The 24,960-nt window shown below is 40.5% G+C and overlaps 1 protein-coding gene and 1 long non-coding RNA gene across 3 annotated transcripts; one reads left to right on the forward strand and one right to left on the reverse strand.

The window, feature by feature from the left end:
- The first annotated feature begins 1,308 nt into the window (after positions 1 to 1,308).
- On the forward strand, positions 1,309 to 24,494 carry LOC111264554 (uncharacterized). Of its 2 annotated transcripts, none has more exons than XM_022840560.2 (4): positions 1,309 to 2,241; positions 19,582 to 19,769; positions 21,524 to 21,669; positions 22,252 to 24,494. In XM_022840560.2, the coding sequence occupies exons 2-4, from the start codon at positions 19,589 to 19,591 to the stop codon at positions 22,441 to 22,443; spliced, it is 519 nt and encodes a 172-aa protein (XP_022696295.1). In that variant the 5' UTR covers positions 1,309 to 2,241; positions 19,582 to 19,588; the 3' UTR covers positions 22,444 to 24,494. The 2 variants fall into 2 exon arrangements, with proteins under 2 accessions (XP_022696295.1, XP_086826245.1); XM_086970119.1 differs by lacking the exon at positions 1,309 to 2,241 and adding an exon at positions 8,345 to 8,451.
- On the reverse strand, positions 6,510 to 7,975 carry LOC147752937 (uncharacterized). Its single transcript, XR_015312725.1, has 3 exons — positions 7,931 to 7,975; positions 7,479 to 7,799; positions 6,510 to 6,636 (listed from the first exon to the last, which is right to left on the reverse strand). It is a non-coding gene; the product is annotated as an uncharacterized LOC147752937 (long non-coding RNA).
- Positions 24,495 to 24,960: the final 466 nt, after the last annotated feature.

Genomic DNA, 24,960 nt, shown 5'->3' on the forward strand with positions numbered 1-24,960 from the left:
TGGCGCCGCGGTCACGTGGACCCTCACCACTGTGGCGGGCTCTCGCGAGTTATCAACGAAAAAAGGAATTGTCCGGCGACGGTATTAGAATTGCTTAAAAAATAGTGCCAATAAATACGGGTAGGCGGAAATTCAATAAAAGTGCCTTTCGTGTGAATGATTGGTCAATGGTGAGCCAAATTTCACTTTGTCTGCATAGAAGAAATATAGTAGTATCGTTATGGTTAAAATAACAACTGAACTTCGACCTCAAGGCACAACACCTAATTAGGACCAAACAGTGAATACGAAACCCACATCAAGCGTGCCTATCGGCCAATTCAAGATGCGATATTAATTATTTAGCATATTGCACTGACATATAATATTGGCAAAGTTTACATTCACATACGTGTAGATATGTTAATATATTGATTGATAGGCTTACCCATGTTGCTAGCCGAGCGTATAGAGACGTCCTTTTCATGGCGTACCCTTTTCTATTTAAGGACACCCGTCTATCGCCTAATGACCTATAGCTTCAACAACACAAACTAACGATTAATTAATTTACATAAGCCAGATTGAGGTTTTTTGGCTAAGTTCACAGCTAAAGGCAAGAGGCCGAAAAAGAGTGGTCGGTCTCCCGTTGGCATGCAACTGTCTCTATTCACCAAAATTCAAATATTTCATATACTATATACTTTGGGGTCTACTAATTAATGTTTAATTATAAAATTGCTCGAATGTATAAGAGCTCATTGGAAGGCCCAGTTGGAAGGCCGCTATAAAAGCAGTGATAAACGAGAAGGATTAAATGTGTGCTTAAGCTGTGATGAATATAAAATGCGTCCGCAGACCTTATGCATTTGTTATACATTTTCTATCTCATGGGGATTATTTCAGTCAAAAATGGAAGTGCTCTCGTTACGCAAACAGTGAAACCTTTTGAGAGCGTTCATTTGTAAATAGATAAAAACGAGATGATTTATCTGGTGGCATTAAGACGATTTGTTCGAGACACAGACAGATGAAACTCGAAACTTTTTATTTTTATTGTTTATTATTTTGTATGGCAGCATAGTTTGGAGAAATTAGAGTAACAAATATTTAACCTGATAGTAAACATTTAAGATGGAACTTCTCAAATTAAGGAGGTGAATCATCCGTTTCGACTACCATATGGCTGCAACTATTGTAGAGCCCTAGTTTGTCTGAAAGCAATATTTCTTCAGTTGCTTTCACGCGTTTTTCGATATTAATAATGTATCGCTCCGAAGCTCTTAGCCTTCAATATGAAATTTCTTTATTATAGGCTCGTGAAAGCTTTTTTTTTTCGGTATTTACTTGTCACTAGAGGAGAGAGAGAGAGAGAGAGAGAGAGAGAGATCTGCGGATGTTCAAATGATTCGAATTATTTAAATGCAAGTTTTAATTCACACATATGTCGATTTATGGTTCGTAAGTTTATGGGGGTACTAGTTTCTTAGCTAATGGAGCCAGCTGCCGGATTCTGAAGTCTCGAGATATTGTTACCGACTTATTTTTTGGTATCTCATCCCAGACTGCTTCAACTAGAAATAGTCATTTTCTCTTGCAGTATACGCTGTACATCTGACGTTCAGCAAGAAGCTCGTGATTCTCCAGTAGACGCCATTTTCGGCCAGACCTACTGAATGCGACGATTATACACATTCTGCGCTTTTGGGGAGGACGCTCCAGGGCAAGGGTAACTGGTCCTCGCCTCTTCTTCGCTAGAGAGTGAGGGAAACGCGCGCTGCGACTGGCAGCGTTCAGTCAAGCCATCCTCGGCGCTTCGATTTCTCGAAACGTGCTTCGAGCGCGGCGTCCGTTTGGCGACGAAGCCTTTTGCTTTTAAGAGCGAGAGCGAGAGAGAGAGAGAGAGAGAGAGAGAACGAGCAAATCTGAATACCTCCGAGAAAGCTGATGTGGGCGCGCCAGGTTCAACGAGTCGTATAAGAACAGCAAGAGCTTAGCTCGACCTTTAAAAACTAACGAACTATCACAATTATTTACAAATTGACACAGCATCACAGATATACTTCTCAACGGCACCGAAGCGTATATGATACTTGTGAAAGTGTTTGAGTATCTTAACGGAACTTTTTAACAGAAAACTTTATTTAATTTCGTGTTTTACAGTGATTAGTGTGTGATATAAGTGGTAAACTACTACGGTGGCAGCAAACGAGTCGTCTACCCGGCTGACTGCATTGCTGTCTACAACAATATTCAGTTCAGGTGATTGGGCTGGGAACCAAAGGGGGCACGTTGCATTTCTTTAATGTCCTGTCAACGGAAATTATTGTTACTGTTGTCGTCCTTAACGCTATTATTGTTGGAAATTGGTTATGATAAGGTTTCGTAAGGTTAACGAAAGACAGTGTTCGAACATGTATAGAATAGCTCATTATGCCGTTTGCTATTGATAAATACAAGAAAGAGGAAAAAAAGGCCGCACCTTTTGGTTAAGTTCAATCTAGCTACAGGCCTAGTTGTTTTTTTTTTTCTCTGATTTCGATCTGCTGGAATGATTATATATTGGTTTTTCCTTTGCGCCTGATGCTAGCTAGCATTATCAGTGGTATCTTCATGTTGCAATTAACGGAACGATGGCGAACTAAGAAGATATTGATGAGAACGTTTATTGGTAGAATCGTATATCATAATCATATGCTAGCTCTCGTCAGCGGTAGGTGAACTGCACATAAAGTAGAAATCCTAACGAGCATTTTTTTTTTGTAGGCTTAGGCTTTTGTTCAAAATAGGGTTATACGAATTTATAGTAACTAACAAGAATACCTAGTTCCTAGATGAATCTTAGCTGGTCCAATAAACAGCATCCACACGATGCAATATGGGCACGGAAAAAATCCATTTTCATTTTAGCTGATATTAACTAATACGATTATACTTATGTACGAACGACCCAGTTTCGATGATTCTCAAACGGGATGATCCGCAAACACGGTTAACACGGCCAAACTTTCGATATGTCATCTTCTCGTTTTTTTTTATGTAAACTACTTGCTACATGCAAACGGCCCCTAAGGAATACATTGACGATCTAGAATATTTAAGCCGTCAATGGTTCAAGGCTGAATACTCACATCAATGATTAAAATGATAGCACATTAAAATTGCCGCCACGGCCATTTATCAAATGCAAGAAAAAACCGGCCATTAAAAATGCAGCCTATAAAATTTTAGTCGCGAGGCAGGTATTCAGAATCAGCAAACAAATACTCAGAGCTCTATATTGATCCTTTCCATCCGAAGCACTGTCCTAATGTTCTTGAATAGGTACAGCGCTAGCTTGCATTTCAAAAGGACCTCCTAGGCCCTAGCTGCATTTCTCACATAGACAATATCCCTAAGTCGTCCTACAATTTGAGGCTTTGCCATGGTGCTAGTCTTTTTTAATGCCAGTTCTGTGTTATACTGGGGATACACTTCCCGCGCCGGCTTCAACAGATACTTGTGTACAACCATTAGATTCCGCTTGTTCACCTAGAACAGACGTGTTCGCGCCGGTTGACCTTCTTCTCATGACGTAGTATTAAATTTAACAGAACTCCCTAATCGATATGTCGTTGTCAAGTCGAGTCCTGCATTTTTTCAAACGTATGCTTCATTATAATTCAAACGAAAAGAAAGTAAAGTGATATATAGGTCTAGGTAATTTCATAGTCGTTATTAAACACAACTACTGCACAAACCATCGCGTGTGTATCTATGATGTGTGTATATGGACGAGGTGCGACATCAATTGCTGGTTCGGCTTCTGCAATACTGCGGCGTATTAAGAGAAATAGTTTGTTGTAGGCTGGGTCGCTACTAGATGTTGATTCATGCCTCCACTGAGGTAGATTTCAGCGATACCTCAGCTGACCACGTCCTTTTATCAAACACATTATGCTGCCTCTACTGTTTAAGGCTTACTGTGACAATTGCTAATAGTCTTCCGTTCGTTTTTACTGAAAATGTTTATTACGCATATCATATCGTCGCTATATAAAGTAAACCTCCTTGGCCAGCTATCTGTCTGGCATACTTATTAATGATATGTTACAACATCGTCCCCAAGACGGTTACGCTTTTCTGTCCACTTTGGTGATTCTGATCCATGGTCTAAGCACACGTTATTGTTTGCAACAACGACAGCTCAGTGCTAGGGCGATTCTCGTTATGTTAGGTAGGCTCACATTGATGCACAAGCAATGGTGGTCCTGATCCCGTACCCGCTCGGCGCACGAATGACTAAATTTAGGGCAACAGCAGCGGCAGAAGCATCAGAGCTAACAGTCAAAAGTGGTCGTCGAAACCTGCGAGAACTTTATGAACTCTTGTGTGTGATATACAAAGGTATTGACTAGCGTATGCTCTATTGCTCCGCTAGCCCATCGCCAAACTTAGTTCTCCATTGGTATTCTTAGCTCTGCGTTTTGTGAATGTGGGGGGCTGGCGGATTCGGGGTTTCATGCTCAAATAGTGCTGTACACTTAAATACTACTCTCAGTGAAGTCAATGGCCTCCAAGTCTTCGATCTGCAAGCCCTGAAGGTAGCTGCCTGTTAACGACAGCGAAATCTGTCACGGACTTACTCACAAAACCTGCAATTTATATATGCTATTGGCCGCTGATGACAATGACGCACCCAGTGTTTAGCACACGGTGGCTGTCCAGTCACCGGTTTCTACTGACGCGGATGCGTCCTGCTACTGAACGTACGAACAATTAGTTGTCTGAAGTTTGAAAACAAGCAGCCTATCATTGTGTTCGGTGCAGGGCTGATTTTAGGCAAAGAAACTACCGGTCAGTGTAGTTCAGTGCATAGGCGGAGGGAACACATCCTTGCTAAACCTCTCATCTCCCTATTGGCTATATAGGATTAGCAGTATGCTATAACTATTCAGCTAGGAAAGGCAGCTACATATTCAAATGGGGTCATCATGAAACGAGCCAATAATGGCTGGAAAGAAGACAAATATGAATCTGGAAAAGTACACACAGCTACGATCAGGACGTCGTTTTTCCATAGTGCTTTTCGTACTGACTTTGGGTACTTGCTAAATTAGCCTCAGCAACTTCACCTATTTACCATTGGTTGCGTGATTCGTAACATTAAATTAGCGAATAATGGATGACAGGTGGGGCGACACGTGTATTTTCCTCAAGCGGGCTAAATTGGAGCTAGATTGGTCAAGCAGGCTACGTTGTGAGTTCGTTAGTTTGTATCCGGTTAGTAACAACAGAATACATAAGCAGGTAAATGTTCTATATCCGAGCTTCAGAGTAAATTAAAGAAAGCACATCCAATCGAAATAGCATGAGTGGTGACGATGTACTTCAAATGATTCATCATCGATCCGAATCAGAGCGCGTACTGCAGGTAGCTAACCTTTGATCGATCCAGCCATGATATTTCAGGAGTAGAGCTGATGACGATTTCAAGGGCCTTCTGTGCGCAGTATTTTGCTGGCGCTGGTCAGAAATAATAGGTGATTACCTAGAGTGCAGAACTGTCGGCATAGCGTGCTATAATGACCTGTGATTGAGGTCGAAAACCAATTCGACAAAATTTACCTGCAGTGCGAAGCAGAACTAATTAGAGGTTTGACCTAGAACAAGGTTAGAATATACCGCCGGCGGACATTTCCAAAAAAACGTCAGAACTACAACACTAAAATGAAGCTAGAAGCGAAGGGGCATTTACCGGCTTCCATATTGTGACTAAGAGTAATTTGTATTTTCTAAAGCACTCGATCATAATATGAAAAAATAATATTTATTGCCAGCATACATAGGGTGTCCCAAAAAATGTAGACACGGTTCGAATCTTTCAATTCTTCTTCATATATAATTGAAATCTAAAAATTCGCAAAGGGTGCGCAACTTTTCGTCCTGGCGCAGACGCTTGTACCGATTACTGTTCTGGTTGATGCTGGTGGCTAACGAGCCTTTCGTTTATCGTGTTGCATTTAGGCGGCTCTTAGACTTCCGCTTTTATACTGTAAACTTTATCTAAAAGACTATCTTTCTAGAAAGACATTCGGATCCGCGTATTCTACCGGGCCTTTTCGATCAACCTATTTGTCTATTTTCGGTTCTCGCCTTATGACAGCGGTGAACATGCGCTCTGTCCTTTGTTTCTCGAGTTCTACGTACGGTATAGGGCGTTATGATTCCATCAGACGGCTGGCGCACTCCCAGCACGAAACAATGTCTACCTGTGCCCGGGTTCGAACCTAGACCACAACGTCTCTGTAAGATTAGGAGACAAATACGTTACTTACTAAGCTATCGCGGGGCTTAGTGCTGTTAGGAGTAAAGTTACCATTTTTCCTAAAATCTTCCCGCCTGTATGGTAAAACAGATTCTTGAAATACAGTGTATACATTTTTTATAGTGTATATAACACCCTGTATTTATTAGGTTATGCATAGAAATACCTGTGAGCACATGCATAGGTGCAAACCTATTAGTATTATTATTACAACGGGATTCATGTAAATGTCGATTTATTGAAAAGTATTTAAATAATATTATCTACAGTGTCAATTCCATGCCTTGGTGTCCTGGCATCAGTTGATCAACAGGATAGAAGCTTCGTGTCATTGATTTAAACTGGACGCACTGTAAAATTAAGAGAAATTCGTCGTATACTTTCCACTAAACTCTTATCAATCCTTGTTCATTTATAGATTTCATAGACGTCTCTTATTATAAAATATTTCTTATGTCTGATTGGTTATCTTCAATGATTTATTTGTTGGGCACAGCGAGTATCTTGACGCTGACACAGTTATCTTCGAAGCCTTACTGCCGCCGTGAGTCATGGAACCGATGGCGCCATGAGGTGGCTCATTGGCTAACACTGTATGTACCCCACCCATACGACAACAATATAGCTAGTTTTCTATATGTATATATACAATATATAGTTCTTGTTTGTTTGCGACAAGCTCTACCCTCAGTAAACCTCCGTGACAGGCCTAGAGATTGTGGCTTGCTTCGACAACGTTCTGCATGACGCTGTTCGTTACATGGGCGCCAAATAGGAAAAAGTATAAGAAGTAAACCCAGTCACGCCATTCTTAACCTAATTGCTGCGTTACAAACGACCAGTGAAATCTAATATGGCCTAGGAATTATACGTTAATTCCTTTAGCCAATTGTCAATTATACGTGCACAACTGAAATGTCCGATAGCGTCGGCGTAGCTTTTGACGGCAATCACGAAGCGTTAATTTGCCACTCTGATGAACCAGCAAGGAAGTAGAAATACGTTGAATAACTAGAATCATTTGACTAATTTAGCTACCTGCACTTGACGAAACTATAAAAGCAAAACGTTCGTTTGCTATGCAACTTTAGTACTATGTCGCTGTTGTCAGATTAGTCTCACGCGTTACTGTGTCGCGTTTGTCTACTTTCTGCATTTAAATCAACTTATTTCGTTTGTCATCTTTACGCACCTCTATCCTCTGACTGAAAACGCGAGAGTTCTGAAGTTCGCAGTGCGGCCCTGCCAGTGATTCAAAAACTGTATGCTAATTCCTGTTGGGGCCTCGCTGTTGATCAAAGCGATCGAGCTCTGTTTCTCTATTCTAATCTCGCTGGACGCTTCACCTCTACTTCCGCGAAGGCTAAACGGTCATACACTTCGACGCGTTGCTTCTTTGTACGACTTAAAGTAGCACGGACTCGTTTTCACTCGAAGACTTCGGATGCTTTTTGTCGTTTGGCTTGAAAAGAACGGGTAGGCTTTTATTTCGACCAACTGGACCATCTACTCTCTGAAAGTTAGAGATAAAGATGATATCGGCTTAGTTTGTTTAGCTTTTGTTGGATTAAGCAGACGAATTACAGCGAAATCTATGGGCCGCTAAGCAGAAGAGATTTTAATGTGTCTAAAGCGAAAACTCACCTCTGTCTATATGGTGTCGGAATTAATTCCTGGTACGTCAATGATCGATTGCTTCTTATATTTGATTAGTGCTACGAGTAGCAAATGGAACTAAGCTTACGGTTCTGTCTGCAAAGCACTGAACGTACCGCGAAGCATAGTAGAAACCTTTTGAGGTTCATTCTCTTTGTTCGTTCATGATTACAACTATTTTCGTCACGTTTAGACGAAAATAATTATCATCTTGCTTTCTGATGTCTACCAAAACAGGTACGAAAGATATTCATCTGTATAACAGAAAGGGATCTTAGCTAGCCAGCCAGCTAACTAGTCGTGGCAGAGGTCAAGCAGATGCGTTACCTGAATATGTAAAAGTGTGATAATTCAGTTGACATTTTCTAGAGCTTCCGCACAGCAATGGACAGCACTATTACCGCAAGGCAAGGCCTATTTAGCAGCCCAGCTCATTCTTCTGCAAAGTTTAGAACGTATTCTATGTGATTTATGCATATCACGCATCATCGCCTTTTCCAACGAAAGGAGTGAGTAAAATTTCTAATTTGCCTCATGAAGTATACGTTAAGTCTATAGGCGAGGTAACTTCAGTCTACATACGTTTTTAAAATCAATTTATACTTTATAGCAACGAAACGTGACATCACAACTCTGGCGTTTCGCGTTTAAATGACAATAATGATTTTCAAGTTAATAACTTAGTTGTAATTTTCTAAGTTTAGGATAAACTGCGCCGAAGGTAAATTATTGGATATTTAATTAAGGCCAAGTGGAAAGCTGCCTAGTTGGTAGGTCAGTTACGTATAAACTGGCGACGCGTTACTTTTCAGAGCCCTATTTGAACCTGTGAACATCTCCATGTAAGATAAACGTAACGGAACACTTTTTCTTTGCTAAGAACAACGGGTCGATATTTGCAGTAATAAAGAAAGTCGTTTTGTCGTTAATGATTCTTAAAGTGATTCCCGGACGCGTTGCTGTGATAGCTTGGATTGATTCTTGTCCGCAACTATTAATTCTCTATTTTGCCGAGGTGATGAATTTATCACGGCCATGCGGCTACCGAAATTCGAAATTCTGCTCGACTCGTAAAATCAGCAGATACTTCCCAAGTAAATTAGTTCATGGGAATTTATTTACTAATTACCTCTGATGTTTAGTGTTTTATACAGGCCGTTTCGGTATTATACATTTATGAAATACCAGATGCTCACCAATTACGTTACTTTACTTCCAAATTCACGATTTGTTTTCGAAATTGTCGTTGCGCGAACGCCTATGCATATGTTCACAGTTTAGTAATGTCGTCAATCTCTTGCTTCATTTGATCTTGGAAAGGATCTGTCGCATGAGTCTTTGACATCGGACGACAATCGACTTAAGCTACAGCAGCAATGATGAATGGCGTGAAGCGTTTGTTCGTCCTTCGACAACATCTTCCTCCGTTCGGGAGCTCGATTGCGTCTTTCTTGGCTGGATACTACGCGCACGTGCGATCCTTCTATTCAGTTACTGTTATCAGTCGACGCAAATTCTTGTGGTTTCCAGCATTGAAAATAGCGGCATGGTCGATGGTCGGTGATGAGCTAAGAATTTTTCTAATACCCGTGCTTTCTCCGAAGCGAAGACGCAATGTCTTTAAATGATGCCAGATTGCTGCGTGTTATTGAGGATACTCTTAATAATATCTTCTACTTAAATATAACTTATAACATTTTCAATTCGAGATCGCACATTGGCTTTCAGCAGGTCTTTCTCATCGAAAAAAATACTGTTTATGTTCCAGTCGACAGAATGTGTCTATGTTTTCTGTGGGATTATTAGAATGATATTTTCGAACTAGCTTACGTGTGGAGTTGAATCCGTAACGTTCATTTGTCTACGCTCTTCGAAAACGAATGGGAAAAATTAGATATCGTTGTTGCCTCCACTTTGTTTAGTTTTCATGGTTCTAACTCGTGTTGAGGGCTAATGCTGTACCGCATGTTACCTCTGTTTTGTGACTGCTCACTGACCGGTCGGATATTACTCTAGCATTTGTACCTAGCGTGTCCGATCAGGTTCCTCCCCGTTAGTGGCGAATCTTCCGTTGTTTCGATATTCGTCTTCGTTCCTTCGCGGAACACATCAACACAGCACGAGATAGATTGTATGTATATCTTGCGATGACTGGGCAGGCATGTACGCTTTATCGGACAATACCGGTGTCTCGGGAACGCCAAACATTCGATTCACTATACATCATCGTTTATGGCTCGCCAGGTCGCTTAAACGAACCGAGCTTTCTTTTTTACGAGAGGACTTTCATTCTAACTTCGCCGTTTACACTTCGAAGCTTTATAGGTCTTCAGCTAAGCGGATTCTTCGCTGAGACGCTATTGAGCTTATCCATTGATATCAGGGTACGCAGGCCCAGTCGTGATTTTCTTGGCGAACCCCATAGTAACTACCACGATAACATGGCAGTTGTCGGCACCCATCTAATATACGCGTGACGAACCTATCGGTCTGCGGTAACTTACCGGACGAATAGTATGATGAAGAGTCAATGTGGGTAAGTTTTGGCGAAATAATACTTTTGCCACAAGTAAATCAATAAGCCTTCACACTTCATATTTCAGAATTAGTAATCTGCTTTGGGATGCCGACAGATTTGGCTGATATTCTAATGAACGTCCTTTTTTGTCGCATGCATCGAGCCAATACGAACCTGTGTATAGTTGAGTGTTGGCAGGCCATAACAGCACCTCGAGGCTGTTTTAGACTCGTATTTAATCCCCTGACTTCGCACCAGCAGGATTGTCACGTCCAAGGGCGTTGAATGACCTAGATTACGAGTTACTCTTTCTCATTTTGATTAGAAGACTTAAAGTACTTTTCTCACAGTGTCGGAGCAAATCCCATCAATCAGCCCAAGCAGAATTGTCACTTTGAACGGCGATAGTCCTGCCTGTATAACAAATGACTGAAGGTATCAGTCGCTGAGCCTCGGGCGATGTGTCGCAGTAGTATTCTTAGAGATCAAGCCCTTTAGGACACGTCTTATAGATGTACATGCTTAAACAGTGTCGTAAGTTATAAAGAAATATTAAATCTACTTATTAGACAACCTATCAAGCAAATGTCGTGCGGTAGCTTCGGCAGCGCCTGGTACGGAGGAAGCGTTCGTTGTCGTTGTTATTATTTAATATTGCCTTTACGATCAACACGATCCAACAACCGCCGTGCAGATTTCCGCTTGGACGTTTTACTTCTACGATTGTCGGGGAAGTCTATGGTGCTGTTTCTCTTGCTCGATATATCTAAAATGTGTTCTCAAATATTGTCTTTGTTGGCATCAGCCGTGTGCCATGAAGATGTGTCGTTTACATGTTGGATTTATCATGCTGCATGGACAAGAATCGAAGAGAAGAGTTAAAGATAAAATAATTTTTGTTTAGGTCATGTATATTATTTGTTCACTACCTCACTAGAATCCTTGTGTAGTGTTATGTAATATTTGAACAAGGACGACAACTAAAAAAACATGCGGGAAGATGCAGGAGCCTATGAAAAGTAGGCGTCCGATCGCACAGAACTGTAGTTCTAGTAGCCGTTAGTTTAGATGACCTATTGCAAGCTTTGTAATATGTTGCAACGACGCAAAACGTACAGCAGGTGTTTTGAACACTGTAACGTTAGCCGTGCAAATATCACATTAGATAATGGTTCTGTTTTCGTAAATACTGATTAAAAACAATCAAACAAATTGAAAACAATCAAACAATTCCGCCGTTGCGAAAATGGTTGAAAATAATGCACGTATAGGCAATATTATCGTCTACCTGATTTCTAATATAGAAAGCAATTTTATTGTGAACTATTGTCGATTTTATCCAGGACGCCATCACTCGACAATTCCCATCGGAATGACTTTATGAATTCCGAGGTTTACGCTTGGTATTTAGGCTGTTAGGTTTTGCTTCCAACACCTCAATCGCAACGCAAAATAGCCCATCTACAACAGGGTTTGAACCCAGGCCATCATGTGTTCCTGGGTGAAGTAGTTGACATTGCTGGCTTTGTGACAGTTTAACGACTATTATATGGGCTAGTGTTCATGGAGCTGGAGTCAGTTCCTAAACAATTGTTTTTGAGGTGTAAGATGTTTCTCGTGCAATCGTTATTTTCGTATGAATAGAGGACCCAATTGGCGCGATTTATGGGAGCGAACATTTTCAAGAATGAAAGAAAGCGTTTCAGCAGTAATTAAAAAGAAATCAGTTCGCTTAGTTCGTTGTGACTGGTCGCTGATTGACTTTCTTATGATTGTTATTATTGTTATCATCGGCTTACGTGGTAATATCATGCGCTCGTGACATGTGGCATGGTTCCACGTGTGCCACTCCGGAAGTCGACCCAGCACGTTTAATTGAGTGTTTATTAATCGTGAGAGTTTAAAAATGACACATTACGTGAGCAGCAGACACGCTTCTTGAAAGATGTTAAATTTAAGACTAAATTCGAGACCTAAATACGCATCCTCCAGAAGAAGATGTATGTGTTTTTCTACGTTTCTTTTTTTCATTGTCCATCGGATAATCGTTCTGATGAAGAAGACCGAATATACTTTAGAACAGGGAAGATAAATGTTAGAAAAAGACAAAGACTGCGTAGAGTATACATATGTAAATGCGACTTTATCAGATGGAAGCATAGTCATCAAATCTTCACTAGGCTCATTCCTGCAGGATACAGTCGTAAACCGATGAATCAGTTTTCCTCGCATTGCCAAATAGGGGGATCTGGGAGCATGGATTCGAGTAGGCCCCAAAGTAATTTTCCCTGAGGATCTGACTCACTGGCTCTGGACTCGGGGCTAAGTCACACTATGTCGCCTATGTAACTATGTTAGATCGTAGCACTGCTATCATTAACTAATGCCGACCATTACGATGGACAAAAAAATTCTTTCTCGGTAAGCATTCGAATAGTGAGATAAAGCTTGGTCTCTTAGTAAGGGTCCTTGAAGTGAACCTGAGTGTATCAGGAGCTCTACTTCTATTCCATTGATGAAGGGTCTTCGGCGCATTTACAAGCAGTCGTTGATAGCAGTTCTTGATGAAGGCGACTTGTGGACTATATACCAGTTATTGAATAAGTGGTATATAGTCCACAAGTCTATATATATATATATAGTCTACAAGTCTACAAGACAAGGTGTATAGTCTACAAGTTCATGATCACCTCGATGTCTGTTATTCTAAGCTGGAGTCGGATAATTTTAGAGCGTGAATTGCTGCATTGCATTGTCGCTAGCCATATATACTAGGAAATCGTATATGCACTTACATATATTAGTTAACGATGGCACTATAAGAATCCTATTGTCCTCATTTTATCTTGTTTCACTAGCTTAAACTATCTGCGATAGGGAGCTTGAGTACGACTTCCTCGATAACGAATTGGCTAAGATAAAGGTTGGATTGGATAATGTAAAAAAGTTATGTTCTCGACTCGTTTTTACTTGATGCTATAAAGGGATGACTATGTCGTAATGTTTGCGGTAAACAAAAATGGCGGAAAGGTTGTGTTGCCGAAGATGGGCCTAAATTGAAGTTCGTACCGTACACATATTCTGCTATTTAAACACTGCAGTAATTTAACTGTCTAGCCCAAATGTTAGAGGTCCAACGTTGTGACAATGCATAATAGAAACAGAGATAAAATCATCGAGCACCCAGGCGCGTTATAAAATGTCCGCTAGAAGGCCAGTATTGTTTGTCATTTTCCTTTTAAATATTGCCAGCGCATAGGTATGTTTACGAGTAACGGAAATGGGCACTAACATATAGTACGTCACCTTGACTAACGATTAAATTGGTCGCCCTATAAGGGGGAGCCCTGTTCTCCATAAGTGAACACACGCTACACGCGAACACATCGGCGTTGTTCAATTTTGCCCTTATTGTCGATGTCATGAAAACCCTTAATTGCTCTAAAAATTGGCGATCAAGAATAGGACAATAATTAGGGATGGTCGACCGGCTGTAGTTTGAAGGATTGGCCCGACAATTACCTCTTGATGCATGGCACATGGCGGGATAGCTAGCATAGGGTAAGTTAGTCTTCTATCTGAAAAATTGTCTCGAGCGCGATCTTGGCTAGGAGTGCTGACCATCCTTCGCTCATAGTGCCATGAACTACCGCCGAGCAAAATGATTAGCGGAAATTGTCAGAGTTATGTAGGGACAGCGATGTTAGCGAAGACAGGGTCATTATCATCAGTTATCCTATCCTTTTTCTCCTGAAGGAGAAAACTAACTGTCACCAGGCGCCCGCCACTCTGCCGGTTACAGCCACGATCTGACGTTTCCATAATGAACAGTAGCAATGACTATATGTACTGATTTGAAAGGGTTTAACCTCTAACAATCATGTCTACTGACCCGAGGAGCATTTATATATCTACCTTGCAGTGTAGGAGCGGGATATTATGAAGATAAAGAATATTACAAAACACTTCCTTCTAAAATATTTGATAAAACTAAAAATGAGCGATTTCAATATGTGCGTATACAACGAGTTGCTCTAGAAATGGGCTGTGTAAAGGTAAGATATTTGTTACACAACAAATATCTTTTACGGGCCTCCCTAGTTTAGTGCAACCCTAGTTTCTAGCAGTATCATTGGCCTCGCTGTTACCGTAATTAAACGTGTCTACAATTCTGTCGGGATGAAAGCAAGCGAATAAGTTAAGTTAGATTTCTCTATGGCCATTGACTAATGGTTATTAGGCCTACGGCGGTCGATAACACAAAGCAATAGCCAACAACTGGTTTATGGACAATTTCGCAAACTGTGGTGATAATGTCCACCTATATATATGTCTGTCGAGATAGCACAATTAACGCCTGCATGGTTACCCGATACACACTATCAGATATAACGCGGTGCGCTATATCTGGTACGGAAGATGGAGCGGGACGTTTGTCGCCCTCTCGTGTTCTTTGGCTGCCCTGTGTACCAGGGTCCGTGGGTTTGAGTACGAGATATTCTAGGAAAGCTATTTACATCTAATGGTCCAGTTTGTCCTCCTCCTTCTCCTCGATGTGTGTCCCCAATGTGTGATGTCCTTTCCACCGGTTCAGAGAATCCTGCTTGAAATAGTAGTCCCTGTCAATGTAGCGGCACAAATAATAGTGTTCAGTAGAAGGACCTTGGGTGATCGTTTATAACTCCTCAGTCAGGAGGGACCATCACAGCGGGCATTTTTGGTTCTGGTAGTGTTTACTGGACCTGACGGTGGCAAATAATAGGACTGACTAATCTAATTTAAATAGAAATAGAGATGATACCCAATCTGAGTAAGTGAAGGAATACAATATGCAGGATTTTGCATCCTGTTGTACGGAGTATATAGAAACATACAGTATGAGAGTACCTGCTAGACAATGTCGTTTTATACCAAGTAAAGCAGCAGGTACATACCGTATTTTAAAGTAAAACAAAAAGGCTCATGAATGTATAGCAGTGGTCTATAAATACACGACTTGCAAAGACGTCGAGTATGAAAAGTAATAAAAGAGCTGTAGTTAGCACGATGATTTTCTAGGAAATGGTTGTTGAACCTCGGAACTTGTTTAACGTGAGAATACCTTTTAAAAAACACTTGAATTTTAAGCGGAATTTCACTACAGCAGCGGTAACTGGAGCCTGGCATGCTTAGGCCTGCTTCCTCGACGGATTGCTGCCACACCAGACAGGCCTTAATTATGCTAAAGTAGTACATTATCGGGTTTCGAATCGCCCGTCATTCTTTGTTTGAGAAGATAGCGTAAGAAGATAACGACGGCTTTACCATCAGCTATCCAAAATGTAGTCTTTAGTGTAGACACATGCATAACATAAACGGCTCCCAAGGAATCCGGTACAAAAGCATCTCCGACACTAGATAAGCTCTGATAATGATGTGAGGACAACAGCACGCTCACAGCATTATTGTTTCCCTTGGACGACCCCAATTCGTATTTCGCTCTGCTGATCTAATGAGCCCAGTTAAGCCCACTCCAATCCGTGCCAAAGTATTGCGATGCGAGTTAACTGGAAACGGAGGGCTTTTGCTTGCTTTATACGAACGAGAATGAGACGACGGCTGTTAGCGAGGCTAGCAAGAGTCGTAGAGATTACCGTAAAAAAGCTCCGGAGAGAACAACAGGACAGGAAGCTTACTAGAAGATGTGCCGCGATTTTTTTGCTGTTCCTGTCACTTGTTCCATGGTCGACTTCTTTCCTGGCTCGCTTGTCGTTTGGCAGTGCAAAGCGCGACAGGATGGACGCTACATCATTGCAGTGTTTGTTGTTATCGTCGTTGCTACCCGCCTGTGTTTAAGGACACAGCGGCACTGGGCGTAACGACAGCAGCAAAACAGCAGCTGCCAGCAGTTACTTGGAATTCGGCATCTAAAGAAAAGTTATCCCAGCGAACGTGAAGGTCGAGCTTGGCTACGGTATCGGCCTGCTTCTGGCAAATAGGGATAACAGCTTGCTCGTTCAGTAGAAACTGACTTGTTGGTTACAAGATGCATCTTCTTGTATAGAAAATCATATAGCTATGAAAACGCAGACCACGATCATATTAGGTATGATCGTGCGCGTAGTCGACAGAGTCGTTAAATGCAAGGGGGAGAAATGGGAAGAACCGTTAGGGCGCCAAGTGTATAGAAGAAGGAACAAACAAATGCAAAAATTCGTGTACGCACCACCACGATTAACTATGAAGCCATGCATGAGACACGTATGTGTATCTAGCAGCGTGCGAAGACTTTGTGCATTAGAATAATTGCCATTTGGATAATTGTCATTCTCACGAGAGCTAATATAAAGCGTGGAAACAATATTTACTAAAACTGTAAGCTACTAATCATATTATAATACTAATTACAATTGGACAGCCTTTTAGTGTTGCTTATTCCTAGAAACACTTTTATTACCGTTTGGTAAATCAATGCATAGAGCTAATCTATAGCCTGTGGTTCCTTAGCGGTCATTTCTTCGGTCCTTAGCGAGCATTTCTTTTTTTATAAATATTTAGCTAGTTTTAATTGATTCGCTTTTTCCAACCGCGCGTTAAAGGCTTGTACCTAATCCCTTTTCACCCTGTAAATTTGCATCTCCCTACTCTTTTCAGTTGAACGTCCGTATTCCCTAGATATTCGTCCAGAGACGCCGCTAAGAACTTTGTCATCCTGAATGGGTATTATGATTTTTAAGTGGACTCTCGGAGATCCTTCTTGATATTTCACTTTCTTTGAATAATAGGTAGCATATTTTTCCTTTTAAAGGACTCCAATATGGTTAACTCGTGACTAGGACGATACGTTTCGGTTCAATTTTAAGGTCAACTGTGCCCAAGGTTTGAAGTTGTGGCATACTTGAATAACGCCTAACCACAGCCCCTGATGCAGCTACCTATTTCGCTCTTAGGCTGGAACTGAGCAAGTGTCGGAGCGACAGTCGACCAACATAGCCCCGAATGCCGGCCTTGATACCCTTTTCCAGCCTAGCTTTTAATGACTTGCTCTTGACAGCATCTTCGATCTTCTCATGGCGCAGGCCCTGAGAAGGGCCCTGTATAAGGCAACAAGCTATGTTTTTGTTGTATAACCACCGGGCTATTGTAATTTTCGCAGAGGCTCAGAGGGAAAAGCGAAATTAACGAAAGGTTCGCCAAACCATAGGAGCCGTTCAGACCACACCCCTTTGTCCCACTTTATACTGGGGCTCGTTTGCGGCATGCTAGGTAGGCCCCCGAGCATTGCAGTTCCCAAACAGCTTCCAATGGCATTACTGCCAAAGGAACGCTTCCTTTATGGCTCATTAAAGAGGCTAGTGACCCGTATGTAGGACTACAACAGTCGAAGGTACAAGACAACAGTTTGTTCGTCGAGAGCACCGCCAGTGAGTAAACACGTGGCCCCTTCTGACGGAATTGAATGGAACCACTTTAGGTCTGATACTCGACGAAGATGGCTGCCACAACACGGCTGCTTATGGCACCCGCCACGTGAGAAAGGTCACTGATTACGGTTGTACTCACAGCAAAGCTGCTTTTAACCTCGACGCTCAAGACGCAGCGTCAGAATGTTGTTACCTAATGGCTAAAATGGCCCCTGTGGCGGTATTCTAGCTTCGTTGACGTAAACTACTTAATATGCATCGTCGCATATAATAATATCCATATTAATATGCATAGTGGCGGATCTCGAACTCTTCTGGGCTTGCTGACCTTTTAGACTAATTGTTTACTTCACTATCACTTCCGAGTTGAATTTGAAGCGCACTGTTGTGCAAAAATCAATCGCAACTTTATTCTTAATGGCTATTAAATGGACCTGCGGGCTTTGTATCGTATTGCTTTCTACAATTAACCTATCTAGGCTAACGTAAAGTATAGGTCGAGCGCGTAGAGTTCCCTAAAATAACCCTGTCACACTAACCTTATATTTAATCAGCTTGTCTGAATATGTTCGCTAGGAAACTCAACCAATTCTAAAAGAGACAAATCCAGAGTTTGTTACGTAAGCTTCTGTAAATTTCTAAACTGTATTTCAGGGCCTTTTAGTGACCGCTAATTGATCCTGTGTTTGGTAAATAATAATGGCGTTCAACGTACTGCCATTCATTCAGTTGGTTAGGCTATTCATTCTATTCCTAGAATGGCTTCTTTACCTTTATTAAAAAGTAGTGACATACCCTACCCAATACATATATCCACAAATAGGACACTTTCGACTCGAGGACTCGGAATTTTTGTATATGGACATGTACCGCATTTCGATTCAAGGCATCAGAAGTTTTTTTCTAGTATTTAGGAAGGCTTTCCTCCTTCTAGTGGTTTCAGTGTTAACACTCGGCTACCATTTTGAAAGTGGGAAAAAATCGCAAGAAAAATCTCACCAAAATATAGCTAACCTCAGCCGCCATTAGTCTTGTCACAGATCTGTGTAAGGAAATTTTGCAAAGAAGCCAAAAAATTTGCGACGGATTTGTCAAGATTTATATTACGAAATGGACGAAGCAAGTGCCTGATTTTGCACGTAATTTCATTCGGGTAAAAATGGCGGCAAAAAAATGACGATGCTCTAGCGATGTGTCAAAGATCACCTCGACCAGATAGGTTTCGAATCGATTTAGGCCGGGTAATCAAGCAAACATACACAAAGTTTGAACAGTAATATTATATAGATTGATGATCTTCGGTAGGATATGGCAGGCTGTAGTTTGGTTATTTGAACGGAAATTTCTAAATATGCTAGAATCGTCACCCCCGACGGTCATTTTTATTTACTGTAGTTACGACTCAGCACAACTGCAACTTCTATTCAGGACCTAAACTTTTAAGGCATTCCTTCTTTTCGCCAATAACGTTACCGAAATTGTGTGTCAGACGATGCTGGCAGTTGATGATTGATTGTTTCTCAGATCTACTAAATAAGTGTTCGAGCCCAGAATACAGAATTTTGCCAAGTTAGTCGTAAATTTTGATTGCGACCGTTAGCTATCGATATATCTTAATGGTTCTCTGAAATCAGAATTTCTTGCGCCAAAAAATCAGTGATAGGGACATCGATCGATCAGAATAGAGTTACGTATACGCACTTCTTTTTGTTTGGCAGGACGAGAATGAGGCTGTCGTCTTCAGGAAGAATGTCGTCAGGTTATCCGAGATTGGTCATTGTGCTTCTGGTAATTGTCGTGGCCTGCATGGCTCTCTCGGTTGACGCCGCTAAGGAGAAACGAGGCAGGAAGAGGAAGCAGGCGCTCGAGCCGATGGACAACGAGACAGGATCTAATAACGAACTCGGTACGATGCGTTCGAGGACAGTTTTGGTAGCCTAACGACAACACACATGTTTGTTGATGTACTTCGTTGATAGATGTAAACAGATATGTGACAAATTTGTATCGTGGTCGAAAATAATAGACCAGAACAAAATGTGCCGACTGTCATATGCTATATTTGTGATTCCGTTAATAGGCAAAATAACGATAATCTCCTTCTCTTAAACAGGTAAAGATATGCATACTTCGGCAAATTAAGTGTTTTTTTAGGCTTTGTTTCTGAGACTGTATTCGGATAAAACCAGATATTTCAAATGAATTTTTTAAATGTGCTATAATTACCGTTCTCATTTACACTGCAGTCACCGCCATTCACCGCGACTGTACTATCTAATAGTAACTGTGCGCCAAACGATATTGATAGTTAAGAACTCTGTTTCTCAACTACACTAAATACAAACAGATCCTAAAAGAATCATATTTTAGGCTGAGAGCAGGCCAAAAATCCCCAAAACGCAAGACGAAGTATAGCCGAATAACGATCTGGCTGCAAAATAGGACTTCTTTGGTTTTCCAAATCCAATCTTCTTGGTTTCCCCGTATCAAGCCAATATTACGCAGAATACTCCTTTGAAGACAGCATAAGCTAATGTATCGAAAATTATTTCTGAAGACGATCCCGTTGTACGAGAACTTGCTTAGCATCCACCAGATCTGGTAGTGAGAATTGTTCAGTTTGTCGCTCCGGCTGTAAGACAAGGATTAGTTGGATAAACTATGCTCAATGGCAGCATAATTATGTAGTTGTCAAGGATTTTAGGCCATAGCAGCATCGAGTCTTTATTGAATAAAAATATAACCGCCATTAACGCAGAAATCACCAGTAGATTGTTAGGAAACTACAACGTTTATTAGCATTTTGAGATCAGAGATTGTCAAAAATATGCAAAGTTTTGGCATCCTGCTCCGAGTAAATTAGTACTTAAGGCAAATACCATCATAAGGCTACTGAATAAGTCGAAGGCGATGAAGTTATCATCATCATACAATAATATTTTAAAAATAGAAGGAAATCCGGTTGAGAAGTTTCCTTTCTTTGAATAACAATGGATACGAGCGAATAGCTTGCATACTAGGACGCATCAGGCAAGGTTGCCGATGGTCCGTCGGAAATTTGCAATGATCGTTTAGAAAGCACAAGGAAAGGTGTTCATCGCTAGCATAAACTATCAAGCACAAGTATTGACGCTTTACCCTTCCTCGAGCAAAACGCGCTATCGGCCCCATAATTTTACCTACGGCAGACCACATATTCAATGTGATTTTGTAAGAAACAGTAGCAATGCTTCGTTCACTTTGTCCGACTAATTATTCGCGCAGTATCTTTATTACTCACGTTCCTTACCCTTTTATGCCAAGTAAGTATCTTCAAGTAAAGGGCAAGCAAACGTCCTAAATACCCTCAAATCTTGTGAACTGAATATATAATACATGTTAGTATATTAGTATGACTGTGGTGTACAATAAAGTGACGTTTATATCGCCACTTTATTGTACACCATAGTTGGTCTACCCTGCTGATAGTTGGAGAGCTTCGGTTAGAAGAAAAAAGGTAGTCAGAAATAATCACTAATTGATTTCGGTACTTGTAATAATAGTAATTATTGCGATTTGCACTATTTGATGGTAACACCAATGGTGCCACTATACCAGGCCTTCTAGGATACCAGGATTCAAAACTGGGGTTTTGTTTTTGTCCTATTTGTTGTATTGCAGTGACAGGCGCCTGTCATAAGGTAGCGCTACGTCGTTGCGGACAGAACTTCATGAAAATTTTCAACCTGGTTGACTACCTCGATGGCATGGATCACTACAACGCACAATGCGCCCTCCGCAAGGCGTTCTTTGCTTGTCTCGAAAAGGTAAAGATTCAGAATGTTTGGCTTTAACTTACCTACAGTAAACGATTCGCTTTCATGTCTCGACCATCAATAAGGATAAATAATCAATAGACTTTTAACTAAATAACCTGATAGTTCTACAGCTCTTCAAACTATAGTATCAGTTGATATAAAGATATATTCTTATGTAAATAGAAAAGAATGCAGGGTATAATTTTTAAAAGTTTGTTTGCGTGTTTATTCTCCCTCGATTGGTTCCCGACTGCGCAGATCTATGTGTTGGCCTTTAATGTAGATTTTGTTCCTATCAAAGCAATTGCTAAAATTGTTGCTGTTTTTATCATATTATTACTATAAGCATCGAATACGAAATGGATTTACTTAAAATTGAGGTATTGTTTTACTGGGTTATACCCAGATCATTGTAGACCCATATTTGTATTTATTGTGTGTGGTCTGTAAGGCGTCAAAATAGAGGGACGATAATAATAATACGAGCCATGAAATAAAAACTGATCCCATTAGCTCTAGGCAAGGCTCCGTCTGATTCAAATGACTTCCGTTCTTAAATAGACAATTGTATTTTATGAAATTTCTGACCAGGTTCGCCAAAAGCCTTGCAGACGCCGCCGTCAGTTGGCACCGATCGATGAGAAGAAATTTACCGACAAACTTAGCGAGGCTATATGGGCAACCCGGGTGTGCGTTCTGGGCATTCAGAGAGTCGATGAGATCCCGAGCACCCGGCAGCTCGTGTCCAGCCATTCTCAAAAGAGACCCTCACAACGACAGTAACCCAACTGTCCTATTAATTGGCCACATTAAACTGAAATGGGCATGGAAACTATAATCACTGACCGTACAGTTGATCAGAACAGTCTACAGATTGAAGAGAATACAAATCAACAAAGCATTTGCCATAATCTAGAATACGAGTAATGACGTTTGCGCGAACAGAGATCGTCTAACAGCTACCCACAATAGCACATTCTCTATTAAAATTTATCACAATCATGTACCAACGATCACATGGATCTGTTCCATACAAGTTACAAGCAACACATAACAGACAAGTGCTTACATGTTTATCTGTCTTCCTCCGGAATATAGTAATATATATACATATATATATATATATATAATTTTGTATATGACGCATATATATATATATATATATACATATACAATCTCATAAACTGCGCATTCGTTTCTAGAAGAAGTTGTTGAACTTAACGTAGTTAGAACGCGGTACTATTTGAATTCGTACGAAACATTGTTGCGATTCTCTATAAAATAAACCATTTTGTAATAAACAGTGAAAAATGATTGAAGAGACAAAGACATAAATCCGAGAGTTTAATAGTTAGCGTCATTGGTATAGTAAGCAAATATCTCATGGGACCAGCTTTCATCACGTATTGCTATTGGTTGTTATCATACTGACCTCCAACAGGTGCTTTTAGCAGAAGATCAGCAAGCTGCCTTAAAGTCCTGAGTAGATTAAAGGACTAGACGTTGTGTTAGGTCTATTTAAAGCCGCCATCGTTACATTGATCACCTTCCAGTTTAAGGCAACCCAATAGTTCCCGTACGACAGGTCCATCAATCGCAACAAAATCAGTCTCTCATGTTTAAGGTCATATAATACAGGCCAATAGAATTTCCATATGGAAGTTGACAGTAGTATTTCGCGTATGTTTTTAACTAGCGATGGGGTTAAACACAGTGTTTGGAAAAACGATGGCTGTAAATTAGGAGTTTTCAGTTGACATCGGTTTCAATTTAACTTCGTCGTTTGTTTTCATCTAGCGTCCAAAAGGAGGCCGCACTCGCTTTTTTTTTTTTAAATAATTTCTGAATAAAGAACGCAATATTGAAGCATAGACTTTTTGCCATGTACGCAGGGAAAAACCATTCAACAGTGCTGTTTGTTGGCAGTATTTATTGCATTTCCTGCTTTGTGATGCTAAAACAACTTGAAAGAAAAATTTGAAGCACAATGAAGAAAGTCTTGTACTAAGTTATTCCTTTTATTTCGGAAATAATACATATTATGTAGTCGCTGCAAAGCCTCGTGGCATTTCCTACTATTATAGGTAGAAAGCCGTCGACGGTAGTATTATTTTTACGTAGATATATTATAGGTGGGAGTGGAAAAGTTCTTCCTGAAAGTCTATCTCAGATATTGTAAGGTAGAAATCGCATAATTTTCGCTACCTACTAAAAGTACTACCACTATAACTGTACAAGATGACTGTTGTTGCACCCATTGAAAGAGACGGAAACAATTAAATATGTTATTACAGGTACGACACTAAATCTATAATAATGATAATGTTATACAAATGTGATATATGATGTACATAAATAGCTTGGTAAGTTACAACAACTTGATACTGGGTAACTATTATTCGTTGAAAAGAATACACAAAACAACAACAACAACAGAACTCTCAATATATATATATATATAAACCCAGTTAACTTTCGTCAAAAATGATCGGTTGTTGTTCTTGGCTAAAATTGAAGAACTTAACAGCTAGTCCCGAAAACAAAAGGTAACTGCGATTATATAATTAGATGTGCCCAAATTCTCTATCTATCTATCTATATATATAGATCTGAAAGGGAAGCCACACTCAAAACATGTACTGATACTCTGCATTTCACATGATGTTGAACAGTCGACAATAGAAACTAAAAAAAAGGAATTATAGAGGAAAATGAGAGAGAAATAATAATAATAATAATAGTAACAACAGTATGTCATGTTATAACATATGTATTGTTAATTTGTACTCAACAGTAGGTAAATAAAGGATTAAGTATTTTGGTCTTACTTTAAATATTTTATGTTTTATATGAATTATCTTGCATATAGGGTGACCGAGGCAGCATTGATAGGTGAAGGTTACTTTTACACCTGGTGCCTTATTGACCAGCTACATATAGCTAGAGCTTACGGACCCCCCAGGGACAAAGGCAGTGTCAAAATATACACGACGAAAGTAGAATTTGCCCGTCGACCATTTTTTTTTTACCGTAATGATTATTCCTGCAGAGTTAGGGTTTTATTCAGTGTCACTTGTTGTCGATATCCATACCCACGTAGCTTTTGTTTAGAACGATTTCTTGGGGCGTCGCTGGCGAGCCCTGAATTGGAATGAAAGAAGTATGCTTTCAGCGATTGCCGTTTGTCAATGACAACTACGAAGTAAGTGTAGACCTTAGTAGCATGTTAGGAAAGGATGTGATGAGTTAAGCGGTAAATGCCACTTTCTCCTAAATCTCATCTTATCAAAATAGCCCTTT

This window comes from Varroa jacobsoni, unplaced genomic scaffold (assembly GCF_002532875.2).
Source record: "Varroa jacobsoni isolate VJ856 unplaced genomic scaffold, vjacob_1.0 scaffold_872, whole genome shotgun sequence".
Classification (NCBI taxonomy): Eukaryota; Metazoa; Arthropoda; class Arachnida; order Mesostigmata; family Varroidae; genus Varroa; species Varroa jacobsoni.

Bases quoted from the DNA above. Each gene is read 5' to 3' on its own strand.
- LOC111264554 (XM_086970119.1), top strand. From the start codon at position 8,414: ATGCATATCACGCATCATCGCCTTTTCCAACGAAAGGA. The intron at 8,452-19,581 runs GTGAGTAAAATT...TTTGTTTGGCAG, and splicing joins CGCCTTTTCCAACGAAAGGA to GACGAGAATGAGGCTGTCGT. The intron at 19,770-21,523 runs GTACGATGCGTT...GTTGTATTGCAG, and splicing joins AGGATCTAATAACGAACTCG to TGACAGGCGCCTGTCATAAG.